Here is a 19,672-nt window from a genome sequence, read left to right as displayed (position 1 = left end):
GGCTATTTTAGAGTTTTTCTTTCAGCACTGTACCTGCACTTTGTTCAGTCCAATCCACAGAGGAGCGTTGAGATTCAAAGCCAGCAGCTCAACATAGGCCTGTGACCACCAGTTTCGCAGGCTAGCCAGTGTGGCACCATCACCTTCGCAGTGCTTTTTGGCTTCATCCCAGTTCATTTGTTGAGTAACAACCTTGATAGAGTCATTAAATATTTTGACATAGTTGGTAGAAGTTGTTGGTTCAGGGGAGTCTGGGAGGGATGGGTCTGTTTAGGGTGAGAAATTAGATACATTTAGTTTTTTGTTCATTTTAAAGTCAAGAACCTGCAATAACTGACGTTTTGGGCCATTTGAACACAGAATTGACATACAGTAACCAGTTTAGTTGATAAGGAAAAACTGTTTTTAATTGCTGCACATCAATTATGGAGAAACATTAGCTTTCATTTGGCGCCGTACTTCTGGCCACCAGGCACAAGCAAAATATTCACTCTCTTTTAGCTCTGTATTTGGTTTTTAACAACTCCTGGGGGAAATATCTTACTCTCTAGCCGCTGTGTTTACCAGCTAGTCGCTAACTGTCTATCTGCTGTTTGGTGCAGAGCAAGTAGTGTACAGTGGGTTTTTAGAGTTTTTGAACTGAAAACAACTGACTGTTGCAGCCGAAAAACAATGCTAGAGAGCGGCGGGAGTGAACCAAATACCTAAATTAAAGCTGCGAGCAGCGATGGACGGGCCCTCGTGCCTCTGCGCGCGTCGGGGTTACCGGCAGACGCCGCTCCTTGCGACCGTGCATTCGCGCGGCACTCAGACGCCGCAAATCGTCAACAATGAAAAGGGAACTCCCTGCCGAGTTAAACGATAGCTCACACAAGACTCTACGTCATACGGTTCATTAGCTGTGAAAAGGGGCATGGCAAAAGCGTAGGGGGCGGGTCAAACCATCACCAATTAAAAAGGAAGTCTGTGCTGAGTTCAATGATACCTCACATAAGACTCTACCTTAAACGGGTCAAAAGTTATGAAAGGGGGTGTGGCTTAAGCTTAGGGGGTGGGTCAAACATCACCAATTAAAAAGGAAGTCTGTGCTGAGTTCATTGATACCTCACACAAGGGTCAACCTTAGATGGGTAAGGTTTTATGAAAGGGGGGGTGGCTTAAGCATAGGGGGCGGGCCAAACCATCACCAATGAAGAATGAAGTCTCTGCTGAGTTCAATGACACCTCACACAAGACTCTACCTTAAACGGTTCAAATGTTATGAAAGGGGGTGGGGCCTGAGTAAGTGGGCGTGGTCATATTATAGGGGGCGGATCAGTATCACATGTAGACCACACATTCTGAGTTTCATGTAAATCGGATGATGTTTGTCATATAAGGCAAATTTCCTGATGCCAGCGGGGGGCGCTATGGCCAAAAGTCAATTTTGGCCTGTAGGTGTCCTCAGGCCTGGACCCTTGGCAATTGTGACAAATTTCGGGCAGATACGACAGCGTACACTCAAGTTACAACAACTTCTTTGTTCATCACTGAACACTCAAAATGGCCGCCACGCCACGCCCACACCGTCTGACGAATCGTTCATCGTTAAGGTGTTGGGATGGTACAGACCAAGTTTGAAGTCCATCGGATGAAATCTCTAGGAGGAGTTCGTTAAAGTATAGCAAAGTGACTTTTAGGCCTACTTCCTGTTGCTACTAGGGGGCGCTATGATTTTAAGTAAATATCGGCCGTTATTTGTTCTCAGGGTTGGACTCTTGTGAATCGTGAAAAGTTTTGAGGTAATCGGACAACGTACACTCGAGTTACACCCACTTCCTCTTTCGGCGGCGAAACAAACAAAATGGCTGCCCCGCCACGGCCACGCCCTATGACGAAAAGTTTTTCTTTTAACAACTTTTCATCTTTAACGTCTTAAGATGGCACAGACGGAGTTTGAAGTTGATCGGATGAAATCTCTAGGAGGAGTTCGTTAAAGTACGACGTGGAAATGGCCAAATTTGCACTAATTTCGAACTTTGAAATCAAAATGGCGGACTTCCTGTTGGGTTTAGGGTGTGGCTCTAATGAAGTTTTTTTGTACATCTTGACATGTTACATATGTGTACCAAGTATCGTGAGTCTACGTTAAACGCACTGCAGGGGCTCAATTTTGTTAACTTTCTAGGGGGCGCTAGTGAGCCATTTTTGTGCGCCTATTCCCGAAACCCGTTAAATATACGTACATTTTCACCAGACTTGATGCGACCGCCAAATTTGGTGAGTTTTTGAATATGTTAAGCCCCTCAAAAAGCCAATTCATTTGACGGGAAAAAGAATAGAAAGAAACAATAATTCCTTCAGTTTCAATAGGGCCTTCGCCGCTGTCGGCGCTCGGGCCCTAATTATCTGTAGGCTCATCACTATAAGCAACCCCTGTTAACATTGTCACATTGTTTCATAATTTAATACATTTTTATTGTAATGTATTGATTGATTATAGCCACTTTAAGAAATACTTAATCAATACTATAAGAAAAAATGTACCAATGCTTGTGTACTAATGTGAAGCCATTTTTAGACCACATTTCAAAGAGAAAGGTCAGAAGATGGGCTCACCAATATTTTGAAGACAGACAAATCCATTTGTGTCTTTGCAGGACTTTGGTATCCATTGCCCAATACCAATCGAATGATCACTTTGGATTACAACACACTGTTCCTGTGGAAACACAGAGAGAGTAGTGAGAAAAAGAGAAAACTGTGTATCAACCGCTCTGCTGAGAAGGTGATTGACTGCAATCTGCTGTCTCTCCAGGACCTGTATGCCTCCAGGATGCTGAGGCGGGCAGGAAAGATTGTAGCCGATCCCTCTCACCCAGGACACAAACTGTGTGAACCCCTACCCTCCGGCAGGAGGCCGCGGTCCATCAGGACCAAAGCTTCACGCCAAAAAAACTGTATTTTCCCCTCAGCAGTCAGCCTTTTTAACCCTTGTGTTGTCAAGTGGGACTGCTTGGGTTGGTTGAAGTCACGGGAAACTCCGGTTTTCGTCAAATTTGCGGAAAAGTTACGGTGATTGGTCAAAATTGCGAGTCGCACCAAATTCACGGTGATTGGTTGAATTCTGGTGCTGGTGTGTGTTGCTGGTGTGTGTGTTGAACCGGTGTGTGTGTGTGTGTGTGTGTGGGCAGTGTTGCCAACTTAGCAGACCGACTTAGCGACCTTTTTTCACAAAAGCGACTAGCGACAAATCTGGGGACTTTCTGTAGAAAAAAAAAATAAGTCGCCAGGATTGTCCAGCGAGCATGCGATGTATTTCTCCCCTGTGGCCGCCGAAACAGTCACCTTTCTTTTCTGTTGTGAGTGAGGAGCAGCCCCATATTTACAAAATATAATGCCCATGACAGGTTAGAATTTTAAGGGCTGCCTAATATTCCTTCGAATATCATTATTTTTTTAAATATTCAAATGATATTCGAATAACGAAGTTCAGAGTCAAAGCCCTAAACGACATCTCACTCATATAAAGACCAAGGTCAATATATGCCTCTGTTGAATAGAAGGCAGTTGTAGCACACATGTTTAATTTGAAAGGCCCTACTTTTACATAGACTAGTTTTCCCAAGTTAACTTCAACAAACCTGATGAGACCCTAACCCTCCAACCTCACGATTGATAGATGGTAGGACCGATGAATGGAAAAATAGATGGATGGATAAAGTCATATTTTAATATAATACTAATATGAATACTGTATTTGTATTATCCTCCTCCATTTTATTGCCACAGTGTGGAGCCTCAGTCAAATCCTGGAATTCCATTTTTTTTTTTTTAGCTGTCAAGATCTTGACTTGTTACCATGTAAAGACAAATGTGATTTTCTGTCATTTTTCTCCAAGTCATGACAAAATAAGGAATTTTTCACTTTACAATAAAGTTTTAAAAACGTCATACCTCTTGTTGATTATGTAGCCATTGAGAAAATCTGTGAGCACCCTCTCGGTCCTGCAATGTAAACCCAGATGTTTGCAACTTTAGTAAACCATTTTCATTATAAAAATAAGGAACATTTCAAACATTTCTGTAGTACTCTGTTCCAACACTAAAACATTTTTCCAAAAGACAATAGTCTATAAAACAAAACAAAAAGAACTCTTGTACGCTATTAAATAGCATATGTGATGTGTTTTCATTCATATACCCTACATAGGTGAAGAAATGGGCACACCCTCTTTGCTTATATGCAACTCTCTCTCCGTTGCTGTCGTAGCTGACAGGGAACCCGCAGACGGGTCTTTCAGCTCCTGCGTTTCATAGGAGCTTGTCAGAGTATCGCACGCCGATCAGCTTGTTGTGCTAAACTCAGCACATGTTGCTAGCAGCGTACGGCTAAAGGTTTCCGAGCAGAACTCACATAATGCATTACTTGCAGCAATCTACATACCGTGTCTACTGCGTGCGGCTGTATGCACCGGGCCGTGACCCTCTAACCACGATGGTTCAGCTACTTGTTGCATACACTCTTATACACAGTTAGGCCTCAAGTTAAATTTAAAGATGTTACCAGAAATCTTGATCCAAATAGATTGAATATACGGCGTTCCTAAAATGGAGATAAAGACAATAGAGAAACAAAGTGTCACATGTGTATACACACAAATTATCGGCAGTGCTACACACACCCACTTACAAATTTTAAAACACAATTAAGATTCTTTCCACTTACTGCTAAATCCAAGTTGACATATCGCCTCGGTCGCCCATCAGTCCAAAAAAATTCACGTGTATTTGTTCTGCGCAAACCAATCCAAACATCTGTAGTAGCAGGTGTGTCAGCCATTTGAGTCATCAAAAACACTGAAAAATGAACCGATAACAATAATTCAAGTATCAGATATTTGCATGAAAGTTTTAAAAATGTTCCCCCCCTATTTGGGTATCAATTCCTAATGTAAACATTAACCAGGTGCATTATAAAAAGTATTTGGAGGTTGCTTCTTGCTTGTACAATTTACGGCATAAGTTCTTTTAGCATCAATTTTATATCCAAGCAAAATTTCCCTAACCTAATTGATATAGAATTGGAAATGTAATTTAATCGGGACCTTGTGAATCGGAATCAAATCAATTCGGGAAATCATTGACAATACCCAGCCCTACATAAAACACATACAGTACATGTGCTGTTTGGCTCTTTGTATTTCCTGTATTTTTGAAGGTGCACTGTGCAGTACAGTATAGTCAGTCCCTCCAGGATTTCTCAATGTTTTGATCGCAACAATTCACACAAATTCAACCTGTCACTGTGAATTTGGTGTGACTCACAATTTTGACCTATCACCGCAACTTTACTGCAAATTTGACCAATAACCAGAGATTCCTGTGACTTTAACCAATCACAACAGTCCCACGTGCCAGATATTGAGTCAGTATGTGACTCTGAGAGCCACTGACCAAGCGGGAGTGAGAACCTCTTAACACATCCATGCGGAGAACAGGTTGACGGAACACACTTATGTCGCCAAAGTCATGTCCTTGTTTCTGATATGAAGACGAGACATGTGTGACTCAAACATCTCACATTTACCAACAAAACGTAAGCGAAAGCCCGTGCAAAACATTTCAAATCGTCCTGCCAACCTGTATTCATTTTAACATCAATTTACCCTGTAACGTTTTTTCACTCTAAAGTCGCTGAAAGATGCTGCTGTTTAAATCCTGTCGGTTCTCTGCAGCGGTCGGGGCACATATACAGAGCCAGATTAACCATTAGGCCAACTGGTCACTTGCCCAGGGGCACAGGACATCTAAGGGGCCCTGGGCTCCGTCAAATATTATGTTAGATCCCATAAATGCAGTCCTTACTTTCCTAATTATATGCAGATTTTTGCAACCCGTTCCATCAAAATATTATGTTAAATCACGTCAAAAACAGTGTCTGTAGCTTCATGGGTAGCAAGCGAGGAGAGAACGAGCTGTGACAGACCGTGGTAAAGTTGGTTTTATATTGGAAGGTCAAGCTGAATAATGGCTTTTTCGAATGTGCGAATATCCAACGTCCAATATAAAACCAACTTTACCACGGTCTGTCACAGCGAGTCTGCTGCGGTGTGGTGGCGCTGCATCCTGGCAAAGACTGGATCGACTGAGCTGCACCCCGAGCCTATGTGAAAGTGAAGTCAGTTTCCCCAGGTGAAGTTTAAACACACATTTAATTTAAAATTGTAATGTATGGTAAAGCCTCCCTTGTGATTTCTAAGAGCTTTCTGCCCTTTGATTAGTTTTGATATTAGTAAAAACAAGAACAGCATAATACAAAATATTACAAACTGGCATGTTTGAATTCATAACGTTTAGAGGGTCGCCGTTTCGGTGGCGTTACATTACAACACACTACACAGTGCTTGCTGAGACCGATCATTTGTATTCAAATTCTGAGTAGTGCACAGGAGGAAGAGAAGGAGGGAAATGAAGAAGGAGAAGGCAGGAAACTGGAGTGACCAGATGGGTCAGAGCAGGAGAAGACCACAGACGGATATGCAGAAATAAGTGAAAGAGGGAAAGGAAGAATTGACTATAGGGATGAAGAGGAGGCTGCAGATTCAGAGAGAGGGACAGAGGCAGAGAGTGATCAGGAGGATGAGGATGATGGGGAGGAAGAGGAGGCTGTAGATTCAGAGAGAGGGACAGAGGCAGAGAGTGATCAGGAGGATGAAGATGACAGGGAGGAAGAGGCCCATTTGTTAAAATAACAAGAATATATAGTAGTGCATCAACATATAATGTTGATATAATTGATTGTGATGCAACTACATGCAGTAGCCAATGGTTTACTTTTACTCCAAGGGGGGGCCTTGAATCTTGTTGCCCAGGGCACATGAAATTGTTAATCCGGCCCTTCACACACACAAACACACAGGGTGAATGCAGGAAAAACCGGAGATGAAACGTACAGGATGACCTAAACTGAGGACAGCTACGCTCGTTATTGTAAGTGCAATGATAAGTTAAAGGAATATTTCACCGCTGGAAAGCTGAATATATCTTTAAATTGGGTCACTTATGTAGTAGAAATGTGAAAAAAAAATTGAAATTGGTGCCTTCTAGGCCGAGAAAAGCCAGAAAATGTGTTTTGGTCTTATATGGATGAAAAACACCAAATCCCAGAATGCACCTGCTTCGTTGCTTTGAGTCCACTCCCAAGCCACGCCTACTGCTTGACAGACCGACAGAGGCATTCAACTCAACTCAAGCGTGTTTTATTGTCATTTCAACCATATACGGCGGAACAACGTTTTTCATTGTGACTCAAGTGGTGTTACACATTTAACATATATAAAAACGAAATTATATAAAAACGACATACGAAAACAGGCTACATTTAGTACACACACATTTTTCTGCTCCGGAAGTTCAGCTAACGCATACTAGCATTAGCGCGTGCGGGCTGTAAACACCGAGCATAAACACAGCCGTGAATTAGTGTGTAATGTAGAATGGTCGGCATTTAACAGTCACAAACTCCACCAGCAGTTAGCAGTTAAATGGATACAAATCACCACATTTGTAGCGAACCGACGTGGAGGACGCGCTTACGCTGGTTATTCGCCGCTTCCGTCTGCTATTCATCTGCTATTCGTCTGCTATTCTCTTGTGTTTGTGTTCTTGCTTGTAATTTCTTACCTTGGACAGTCTCTCTGCTGGTTCCCGGGCTCCTTGACCGACTCTTGCCTCGTCGGTTGCGCTAGCTAGCTGCCCCCGTTCACCAAACGGCGCAATCCTAGCTGCTCGGCTTAACCCGATTGCTGACCTCCTCCATAGGCAACCTCCACCAGATGCGGCGCACCAAGACTAGACATTCCTCTCCCGGGTCATGCTGTGGATCATTTTGGCAATCACCTCATTCATCCATCTCCACCTCCACCTCTGTGCTCCTAGCCCACGGCTAACCACTATCAGGAGCTCTCCGTCCCTCCTCCGGCTCATGATCAAATATTCAACTCTGCAACTGGTCCACTCGTCAACTACTCCATTCCATCCTGCATCCCAGTCATCAAACAGCTCGGACTTCTACGTCGACGCCGTTACATCCACAGAAGCTCTCGCCGCAAGTTTGTTTTCTTCCACCACGGACAATCCATTCCATCCATCTGGTCACCTGCACCGTTGCACCTGTCCCACGTCATCTGATGCTTCACCCACTGGTTCACATAGGGCTGAACGCATCATCAGGCTACACAGAAAACCCGGACCGGACTACAGTGCTTTCCCACTTCACATACACTCAATCATACTCTCCAACATTTGCTAATCGGCTCACTGTCCCCCTCAACTGCAATACCCCCACACCCCAACCCACCACACGCACTGCTAACGGGACAACCTCAGATCTCTCCAGCCTGCCCCCATCCCACCACCCTCTCACCATGCCAACTTTGCCCCCCTCAACACCCGACGGTCAACAATAAAGCCCCTGTCCTCCATGAACTAATCCTCGACAACACTCTTGACTTCCCTTCTGCTCACCGAAACCTGGCAACAACCCAACGACTTCTTTTCCCTCAACCAAGCATCCCCCTGTACAACTACATCTGCAAACCCCCGCCCACCGTGGAGGTGGCCTCACATCATTTTCAATCAGAACTTCCGGATCACAGAACTCACCCCCCTCAGTATCATCGTTTGAATATCTCGTCTTCAAAATCTCTTTTCCTCCATGACAGTCATCCTCATTTACCGGCCACCTAAACCAAATCCCTCCTTCCTCTCTGATTTTACTGAACTCCTCACACTAGCCTCATCTCCACGCCTGCTGCTACTTCGGTGACTTAAACATCCACATGGACTCCCCCACATGCAAGCTCTCATCAGAATTCAAAATTTTACTGGATAACTTCTCTCTCACCCAACATGTCACATTCCCCACCCATGAAAAGGTCACATCCTCGACCTGGTCTGCTCCACCAACCAACCAGTGCTCGACCTCCATCCATGCCTCTTTCCCCTCTCTGATCACAAACTGATACGGTTCACCATCCCTTCTCCAACCCCACGCCCCCTCCTCAGAGAAATCACCTTCCGCCGAACCTCAAATCTATCAATCCCCACCCATCTCTCTGACCTGCTCTCCACCACTCTCCACCTGGACTCAACCCTCACCTCACCCGATGACCTCACAGACCACCTCAACTCCACCTTGTCTACCTCCCTCAACACCCTGGCCCCCCTCAAAACAAAACTCCGTCACTTTTAACACCTCTTCACCCTGGTACACACCTGCACTCGAAAAATGAAACAAACTGGCCGCCAACTTGAACGTCTGACAAAGAAATCATCCCTCACAGTCCATCATGAAGCCTATAAATCCCATCTCATCGCCTACAAAGATGCCCCCCTATTGCTGCCAAATCTGCCTACCTCTCCACCATCCTCACCGACCCCTGCCAAAACCCCAGAACCCTCTTCTCCACATTGAACAACCTCATCAAGCCTCGGACCAACAGCCTCCTTACCTCTACTCCGGATCTCTGCAACTCATTCCTCCACTTTTTCACTGACAAAATCAATCTCATTTACAAATCCCTATCCCCTGTATCTGACCTTCCAGGATCTACTCCAGCACCTACCTTGGACCCTCCTCTCTCCATCCCTCCAGACCTCCCGACCCCTCCTCCACACTTCCTCCTCTCCCCAGTTTAACCCAGTCACTCCTCCCGGAAATCTCCAAACTCATCAGCTCTTCCAAACCCACTACCTGCTCCCTTGACCCCCCCCTACTCCACTTCTGAAGTCCTGCCTCCCGGTCCTATGCCCCTACCTCACTAACCTCTTCAACTCCTCACTGTCCCTTGGAACTGTCCCCTCTGCTTTCAAAACTGCCGCTGTCACCCCAATCCTTAAAAACCTGGTCTGGATCCCTCCTCTCTCAACAACTACCCCGCCCAATATCCAACCTCCCCTTTCTGTCTAAAACCCTGGAACGCATAGTCGCGCCTCTACAACTACAAACCCATCTTCTTGCCAATAACCTATTCGAACCTCTCCAATCTGGTTTTGCCCCCACACAGCACAGAAAACCGCTCCCTCAAAGTCCTCAACGACCTCCTCACCTTTGCTGACACCGGTTCCCCTCAACATCCTCATCCTCCTCGACCTGAGTGCAGCCTTCGATCACTGTGAGCCATAACATCCCTGCTCACCAGACTCAAAGACCTCGGTATCGACGCGTACTGCACTCAGCTGGCCCACTCCTACCTTTCCAACAGATCCCATTTCATCTCTCTCCACAACCACACCTCTGCCACAGCCACAGTCACCAAGGTGTTCCCCAAGGCTCCGTGATTTCGGCCCCTCCCCTTCATCATCTACATCCTCCCTCTTGGTCAGATACTCCGCCACTTCAACCTGAACTTCCACTGCTATGCTGACGACACCCAGATCTACCTCAGCACCAAATCCCCCACAATCCTCCCCTCTCCCACATCAACTCCTGTCTGTCAGCTATTAAAACCTGGATGCAACACAACTTTCCTCAAACTCAACAGCGACAAAACAGAATTCCTTCTGATCGGCTCCAAATCCACACTCAGCAAAACCAATAACCCCACCTCACCATCGACGGCACCATTGTCTCCCCATCTCCCCAGGCCCGCAACCTTAGCGTTATCTTTGATTCCACCCTCTCCCTTGAGCCTCACATCCGTCAAGTCATTAAAACCTCCTTCTTTCACCTCCGCAACATCGCCAAAATCAGACCCTCTCTCACACCCCGGCGCGCTGAAAGACATTCCATTCACGCCTTCATCTCCTCCCCGACTGGACTACTGCAACTCACTTCTCCCTCGGCATCAGCTCTACCAACATCAACCGACTCCAACTGGTCCAGAACTCAGCCGCCCGCCTCATTACCTGCTCCAAATCCTGGCACCACATCACTCCAGTCCTAAAACAACTCCACTGGCTTCCCATTTCCCACCGGATCACCTACAAAATCCTGGTCCTCACCTATAAAGCCCTCCACCATCTGGCCCCCTCATACCTCACTGACCTCCTCTCCCCTTACCAACCCTCACGGTCCCTCAGATCCACCTCAGCCGGTCTCCTCTCCATCCAAAAGTCCAACCTGCTGTTTTGGGGACAGAGCCTTCTCCAGAGCAGCTCCCAGGCTCTGGAACTCCCTCCCCAAGAGACCTCGCACCTCTGAGTCCCTCACCATCTTCCAGTCCCGCCTCAAGACCCATCTCTTCACCTCAGCCTACCCATACTCCAACCTGCCCCCCTCCCTTTTTCATCTGTATCTTGTTTTGTTCTACTTGTTTTGTTTGCTCGTTTTGTTTTGTTATGTTTTTATAATCTACCCTGCCCTGTAAAAGCGACTTTGAGTCCATGAAAAGCGCTATATAAATTCAATTTATTATTATTATTATTATTTCTGCGCCACTTTCGGTGTTAACACAGCCCACCTCTTTTACCCGGCAACGGAGCATCTCTAGCTCGGAGGGCTAGCAGGCCTGGTAGCTGGACAGTCCGTCGTTACACTATTCAGGCAGGTTTCCACAACAAAAACACAAAGTCTCTGAACTCACGTTGGGGATTTCGTTGAAGTTGGATGTAGTCCAGTTTGTGGTCTAAATGAGCGGACACTTGCAAGCAGGATCCGTAAAGTTCAGCTAACGCGCATACTAGCATTGGTGTAGCTAAACACGGAGTATAAACACAGGCGTGAATTAGCGTGGAATGTCGAATGGTCGGCATTTAACAGTCACAAGCTCCATCAGCAGTTAGCAGTAGCTAGTTGGATTTTATTTCTACACCAGTCCACCTCCACGGGCCGGCGAGAGCAGCCTGGTAGCTGGATAGTCCCGGTTCCGGTACACTGTTGTTCAGGCATGTTTCCACAACAACAAAAACGCAGCAGGAGTTTCGTTGAAAGAGGATGTAGTCCAGCTTGTTGTTTAATGAGCAGACACTTGCAAGCAGGATGGCTGGAACAGGTGGACAGCTAGCGTTAGCTTTCCACCTAGCCGATGAGGATGTCCCCTAGCCGGCTAGCGGCATTGAGCGACACCGCTGGTCTCCGTGCAGGCGAAGCTCACGTAGTGTGCCGAGTATTGCGTCTGTAATAACTTTTCCTCCATATTCTCCGATCTGTACCGATGTATCCCGGTGGTACACACGTCCGGTAGTTTGAATGCAGATAATTGTTGTAAATGTTTTCTGCTGAAAACCGAAAGCCTGTTTAGCGAAGATTCAAGATGGTCGTTTTCATTCGGAATACCTCGGCCAGACTCGGCAGTCCAACCCCCTGTGGGCGTGTTGAAAACATACGGAAGTAGATCCTACTACTGGCTGTAGTCCTTTGCCTCTGGCCCAAAAATCTTCCAATGACGCAAAAATCGTCATTTTACGTCATCGGAAGATTTTTTCCAGGCCCCAAATGCAGAAATCTCTTGTCTCAGGGGGACATGAGGGAGGGAGGCACGGTCATTCAGAAATACTATCGGGTTTCTACTGATACAAAGCTGAATGCTAAATCGGTGAAGTATCCCTTTAAAGTCCAATAAGTACTTTATCAAACCGTATGAATGTGTGGCCCAGGCCACGTTAGGAAATTAACTAACAATGTAAAGATCAACAAGCCACTGACACATATGTTCAAATTTGATTCATTCAATAAATTATTTTTTTGACTTAAATCCACCAGCCATTTTTATATTATATCAACATTTGATATAATTTGCATCCTGAGCCTTTTTGGTTAACTTTTTTTTGCAATTTGCACTCTCGCAACTTTATTGCAACAAAAATACAAAAGACATCACAACTTTTATCGCAATTTTTTACAAAAGCTCCCGCAAAATCAGGCATTTTGAGCCGCAACAATCTTAAAAAAAACGCTGCGAAATCCTGGAGGGACTGTAAACTGGAAAATGACAGAAATCAGTTTCATTCACAGTTTCACTCAAACTCAAGATCTGGCAAAGGATTTGGTAACTCTAGAGGCCGCTAGCAGAGATTTAGAATTTTTTACATTGTTTTAAAACCTATTCCTCAATACAACAGGTTTGTATTAAGGTGATTATTGAATCAGCCTCACAACTATCACAATCCCTCCATTTAAATCTAAAAAATGTAAAGTCTTCACGTACAAAAGAAATGCAAAAGAAATAAAAGTATCAAATTTAGGTTTAGGTTTTGTTCTTTACCTCCCATTTCAGGGTTCTGCTACACATGGACCTGACCATGCAACCATAAACAGTAGAAGAAGTTAAAAGATTGGTGCATATTTTACCAGGAAAAAAATATTTGAAACAAACCTTCCACATGTCTGGAGGGAATGGAGGCCAAGTTTCCACCCACATCTTGGCATTGTGTCCTCGCTTCACGCCATGTTACCTTCTGGTCATTAAAGATTCTGTAACACTAGAGGTGAGGAATGATAAGTCAATTTACAACTCCTGAAAATACACCAAATACAGCCACTCAAACATTGTCCTGGTTAGTACATTGATCCCAATTTCACAAAACAGCCTAACGTCCCATCTCAAAAGATCATCAGTAGGGCTGTTAGATTATGGAAATAATCATAATCACGATTATTTTGGTCAGGGTATTTTACACTGTTCCTTATGGTCTCCTAATGGGGTATGTAACATTGGTTGGGCTGAAAATGGCCTGGTTGATATTTTATTGGCCCTTATGCATCCCTGTGTTTTGGCCCTATTTGTAACAAGAGCTTTTCTTCCAAATATGGTATGCTCATGAATATTTCGATGAGCTGCGCGCTGATTGGTTGAGCGAATCGCCATATGCACACATTAGAGACGCGTGCTGATTGGTTGAGCGAATCACCATACACACACACATTAGAGACGCGCGCTGATTGGTTGAGTGAATCCCCAATACACACACATTAAAGACGCGACAGAATCTCATATTTCAGACACTGCAACGTTTCGTTACCAAATTCACTTCTAAGACTTTTTTATGCGAGAAATCAACTATATAAAGCTCATATGGGCCGTTTTACGAAAATTGATGGCTAATTGCAAATTTGGTAAGACGTGTCGGACTTTAGGAGCTCCACACAGTCTGACGAGAAAGCGGCAGCCTGCTGGGCTCCATACCCAGCGCAAAGTCACCCTTTGTGGATACTGCACTACCGGGGCTCGCGCTTATATTATTTACAGTTTGATTTCGATGCCATATAACATCTACCATGTCTAATCTTATAAAGCTAACCGTTGTGTCCAATTTGATTTTAAGGCATTTTTATGAACACAAGGCGTCTTGTTAGGACGAGCAGCTGCTAGCTATATGTCCCATTCAATACAATGGGGAAATATCGCAGCTAGCTAGGTACACTTTCGGCATAACTATAATATATTTACAGTTTGAATTTCATCACGGCACTTATATCACAGCTACCTCAAGGTCTTACAAAGCTAACCGTTGTGTCCGATTTGAATTTAAGGTATTTTTATGAAGTGAGGGGTCTTATTAGGAGGAGCAGCTAGCTAGCTATATGTCCCATTGAATACAATGGGAAATGATTGCGGCTAGCTAGCTACACTTTCGGCATAACTATAGTATATTTACAGTTTGAATTTCGTCACGGCATGAATATTACAGGTTCCCCAAGGTCTTATAAAGCTTAGCTAACGCTTCAATTGAATGCATTTTTGTGAATGTCAGAGGTCTCGTTAGGAGGAGGCTAGCTAGCTCTCATTGATGGACTCCAGCTCACCGCAGCTCTATGAGACTCGCGGACAAGAGGCGTTTATTTCCCCGATTGTTTGTTTAAATAACTCAACACACATATCCATTATAAGATTAACTGGAACCTGCGGGCTGCGGTAAGAGATTGCGGGCATAACAAGCTCGCTGACCGCGCTCTCAGTCACTCACCGGTCGGCCGGTAGCAGGAAGAGGGGAGGGAGAACAGCGAGCTGCAGGCCCTGGAGCTCTGTCAGGGCAGCGACGTTTGATAGTCCAGTCACCCAGAAAAGGGTGAGTTTGCATGGGTATTGAGCACCGGGCCACCGGCCGAGCTCAATCGAGCTCACAGCAGCCCGGGGTCTGTGACGGAGGACAGGCAGGGCGGTGATGTAGCAACCCAGGCAGCACCGGCTGCTGAACTCCGACACACAGTCAGACAAAATTTGCAATTAGCCATCCATTATCGTAAAACGGCCCATATTTGAGCTTTACAGTGAATTTTGTAATGGAATAGCAGAGATCTGCGTGACCTAGATTCAGAAGACTACCTGATCTCAGTTGTGTAGCCTATGTAAATGTTGGGGCGTGACTGTTCTCTTAATACACCCATGGGCGTGACAAAGGTACAGGTCTTGGGAGGTTAACGTCAACTTCCAGCTTTGTTGAGATTCGCCCGTTTTCAGCAGCAGTTTCAAAATATGAGCTTTTCATAGTAAAGGGGTGTCAATGGGATTTTGAGCTTCTATGTATGTCCTATTTACCCACCGAACTGTCGTTATTCAACTATGACAGGGTAAAATCGGTTTTGCATTCTATCACCCCTTTAAACAAATCAACAGTGAAAACACCTTGAACTGTGAAATTTCCCCTTTGCAAACGTAATGTGCAAAATAATCGTTTTTCTTGATTACTCTGTTTTTGGGATCGCTCATGATTAAAAATCGATTAATTGCACAGCCCTAATCATCAAATAAAAATGCGTAACCTAAAAGATCAATGTTTAATAGACAGTGTTGTGAAATCAAAGGCCAATGCCACGTTAAGGCTTAAAGTGACATCCGACCTTTGAGTTAAATCTCTTCCACTGGGATGGACAGGCACCTTTAGGGGCCACTGTGGGTGCCACAGTTGTGTTGGCAGGTGGTGATCCACTGCGTTTACAAATGGAACTGTGCTCATAACCACAATTATAATCGTGCCAGAACCCTGTGAACCAATCCAAGACAATACTTTAGCAATTACAATGTGCTGTTTTGATTTAACATCAGATATCAGGTTAAAGTTATAATCCTTAAGATTTCTCAAAAATCAAACCCATTTGTGATGCTGCATTGTTATGTAATAGCCATTTAATGTATTCACTCTGTAATTACTTCTCTACTGTATATAGTTTTTATTGGTAGTGGCGGAGTCTGCCATTCCTGCGCTAGATGCAGATGATTTATATTACGAGAGATTCATATCTCATTCTGTTCACTGTCTTTACACTCAGTCAGAGAATCACTGAATCACCTTGATGTCACACATTAATACAAAAATCACTTCTGGGTAGACACATGGCCGTTGATTTGAATTGCAGAGATACTTAAAGGTCCAATATGTAATATATTTACTGTAATAAATCCAAAAATGACACCAATGCCTCATCAGATATTAAGGAAACATGTTAAGCTGAAATACTATCTTTTCTGACAACAATGCTAATGTCAGTATTTTTTCTTTTTGAAATTTACATTCCGTGACGGAATTTATGTTTATGTTTTGATCTGTGTGTTGTTATCAACGGCCCAGTTTGACAGCCAGGCCAGGTTGCCAGACATACCTGTAAAAACGTACCGTAAACCCAGCGCGCTACAGCTGTAACGTTGGTACAGCCATGAAAGCAGCAGACAAACGAACAGGATCAACGGAGATAGATTCTAGCCAACCTAACAGTTGCGTGACCAGAGATGTAACAAACCCCTTGTAAATATTGGAGATGTATTTGAAAGATGGAGACAGCTTAGAGCCCAAAAGGACGCAGAGTTGGCTTATTTCCTCCTGAACAGGTAAGCACTAGCTTCAGGCTAATTTATCACAGCCACTAGGGACTGGCATTTTATGTCATTTCAACATTTGTGTACTCACATTGAATTATATAGCTAGAGTACCCGAGTTGGCTACTCGCAAAAACAATTGAGACACAGCCAGTAAAGTGATCTCGACTGGTCCTGGCTAGTCCTGGCTAACGCCGCCATGCTAACTGCTAACGTTACCGGAGGACCAGGCAAGCAGCCCATGGCTGTTTACAAAGTGTAGTTCAGCGGCCGGAGCCGACAATGGTGAGTTATTTTAAATCGGGAAGAGACGACTGTGAGTTTGCAGTGTGTTTAGCGATTGTTGCCATAATTCTAAGCCAATGAAGTGTGTTCAGTCGGCAAGGTAGTGGTATTTTTAGCGGTTCCTATTGTAATTCTAAGCCGAGGAAGTGTGCCTGTCTGGCGTGTGGAGAGGACGGCAAGGTTGTGGGGTTTTTGGCAGTTCCTACTGTAATTCTAAGCCGAAAAGTCTGTCAGTTGGGTACAGAGCTCCGCGTGAGCACGGGCTTTTATGACTGTCAATATAGCCAGCATCTAACGTTAGCTACTCCGCTGTGCTGTGAAGTAATGTCTGACTATGTGAGACAATCGTCTAGCAACATTGGCCCAATCCCAAAGTCCGGACTCACAGACTCAGGACTTTGGTGCGCATTCTCGCGAAATTCGTAAGGGCTTAGGGTTGTCCCAATGTGGAATTTCAAAGGGCGTGAGGGTTTGAGTACACACTTACCGAGCCCTTTCCGTGAGTCTGCATCGATGCAGACTTCACCAAAGGGAATTACCCACAGTTCAAAGCATTGTGACGTTTACCGCGGAGACGATAGGGAAATCCGGAAATTACGAAGGTAAATAACAGCACTTCTTTTGCCTGAAGAAGACCCAGTAGGGTCGAAACGTTGCACTTATATTAAATATGGGAGTTTAAGCAGTGTTGCGGACATTACATTTTTTCATTTTAAGTATTTTCATTTGTCCTGCACCTGCCAGAAGGTGAGATGTGCACACAATTACTTTTTATAAACAACAGCACGACACACGACCACGGAACGGACCAACCTGTTGTCCAGCTTGTAAAACAAGAGTTTGGAATCAGACAGCCGTCTCCTGTGTAGGGTTGGGTACCGAAACTCTGTGCCAATAGGGAACCGGTGCCGATGTAAACGGTAGTAACGAGACCGAATAAGAACGAAAGTTTCGGTGCCTCATTTCGGTGCTTGACTTTACACTACACCTGACAGCATGTAACGTTAGCCTACCTTTAGCTAGCAGCTGGATTAAACACCGGTAAAATGCTGACAGCTAACGTTAAACCGTGTAAAGTATGATTCATAGATATACAGTATGTTTATATGGTCGGAATTAAACAACACAGACGGTGCTTTCACTTGCAGCTGTCGTCGTCGGAATTAAACAACACAGATGGTGCGTTCACTTGCAGCTGCCATTGTCGGAATTAAACAACACAGACGGTGCATTCACTTAAAACAGGTAGCCTCGTGGTGCATTCACAGTAATTGTAAAATACCCTTTTCCCATCTGGGGTTCAGCAATATACTGGTGAAATAAGTTATAGTTATTAGGCCTACATTATTATTAAATCTTTAATTTTGACCATGGCCTTAGCAATAAACAAGTCACTGACTGTTGTTTACTACCCTTATTTTTTTTCTTCTTTTTTTTAACTTTATTGAAAAGTACCGGTTCAGGCACCGTTTAGGCACCGGCACCGTTTTAAAAGTATCGATTTAGCACCGGAATCGAAAAAAAAACAAACGATACCCAACCCTACTCCTGTGCCTTGGCCATGTGGAAAGCAACAAACTTAAAATGAAAATTCCCAAACCGGCAAGTGTCAGCAACATCTTTGTTATTAAACGTCGCCAAGGTAACGTGATCTCATGAAGTGGTGTCCCGATCCCATTTCTACCTATCTGAGCCCATGTGGCCTCACACACTCACTCACTTAGTACCTGAGATCAATTAAGTCTGTCAGTCCTTAGTCCTCAGGGCTCACTTTGGGATTGGGCCATTGTTGTGGATGCTGCAGTCTCAGCCTGGCAACCTCCGTGAACTTCGAGTCTGGGGAGGAGGGGGCGGGGGAGACTGCTCTCTCCAGTATTTTGAATTTGTACTGCAGTAACTTTTTTAAACACTAGCTGTCAGTATTACATATTGGACCTTTAAAATCGGCAAGCTTGTTTATTTCTGTTGTCATTTTCATCCGTAACTGTAACGTTTAAAGATATATAGTTAAACACAGTGGTCTGACCTTTCTGACGTTCCTGCTTTTGCTTATTTTCTGTACTGTGTTGCTTTTGCTAAACCAAAGGGTTACAAACAGCGGACTAACTAGTTTGGGTGGTGTCATTTCCTTTAGTATGTGGCTCAAAAGGTAAATTAGGTCTCCAACCTAACGTTAGTAAAAGTGTCGAAATATGAAAGCATCAAACATGCATTTTAGATGAATGAGATGAGAGTTTATCCAGTGGCTCCTTGCTTTTATTGTCAAGCTGCCAAAGGAAACACAACATATTTGTCACCATGATTAGCGCTTATCACAATCGTTCATCAGAAGTGTTCCTACAAAACAAGGCAACGGCCATTTTCATCATTTTTCGTCAGCGTATCAATTTTTATTTTGGCAAGTCAATAATGGAAGAAAAAAGAGCAGCCACAGTGAGCTGTGAGATGAAGAGCTGCAGGCAACAGGCTGGACGTCTCCAACTCCTCAGCAATGTAACCAACTTTACTGTACTGTGTGGGAAACTAACACTGTGCGCAGCATGAAATCAGGTTGGGGTTGCAATTATTGTTGATTGTCTTCTTTATTAATGCAAGATAGTTTGTTTGGCTGCGCTGTAAACAGACCAGTTCCTCTTCTTGTATTTCCGACA

At 44.5% G+C, this 19,672-nt stretch overlaps 1 protein-coding gene and 1 long non-coding RNA gene across 3 annotated transcripts in view; one reads left to right on the top strand and one right to left on the bottom strand.

Annotated features, from left to right (window-relative positions):
- The window catches only part of LOC120568774, a 69,674-nt gene extending 66,565 nt beyond the window's left edge, over positions 1-3,109 (top strand). The window contains exon 3 of one of the 2 annotated variants that reach the window (XR_005640781.1): positions 2,798-3,109. This is a non-coding gene — a long non-coding RNA (uncharacterized LOC120568774). Of the gene's footprint in view, positions 1-2,639 lie in introns of both variants that reach the window. The other variant, XR_005640780.1, reaches the window with a different exon arrangement.
- The window catches only part of LOC120568770 (macrophage mannose receptor 1-like), a 35,204-nt gene that overhangs the window by 3,459 nt on the left and 12,073 nt on the right, over positions 1-19,672 (bottom strand). The window contains exons 20-26 of the mRNA XM_039816472.1: positions 15,764-15,906; positions 13,299-13,404; positions 4,709-4,839; positions 4,547-4,585; positions 3,937-3,987; positions 2,599-2,701; positions 34-266 (exon numbers count right to left, since the gene is read on the bottom strand). Coding sequence (XP_039672406.1) covers positions 34-266; positions 2,599-2,701; positions 3,937-3,987; positions 4,547-4,585; positions 4,709-4,839; positions 13,299-13,404; positions 15,764-15,906 — 806 coding nt within the window. The remainder of the gene's footprint in view (positions 1-33; positions 267-2,598; positions 2,702-3,936; positions 3,988-4,546; positions 4,586-4,708; positions 4,840-13,298; positions 13,405-15,763; positions 15,907-19,672) is intronic.

The sequence above is a fragment of the Perca fluviatilis genome, chromosome 11, assembly GCF_010015445.1.
Source record: "Perca fluviatilis chromosome 11, GENO_Pfluv_1.0, whole genome shotgun sequence".
NCBI classification, from domain to species: domain Eukaryota; kingdom Metazoa; phylum Chordata; class Actinopteri; order Perciformes; family Percidae; genus Perca; species Perca fluviatilis.
The sequence above is the reverse complement of the archived record's forward strand: the minus strand, read 5'-3'. Positions and strand labels throughout refer to the sequence as shown.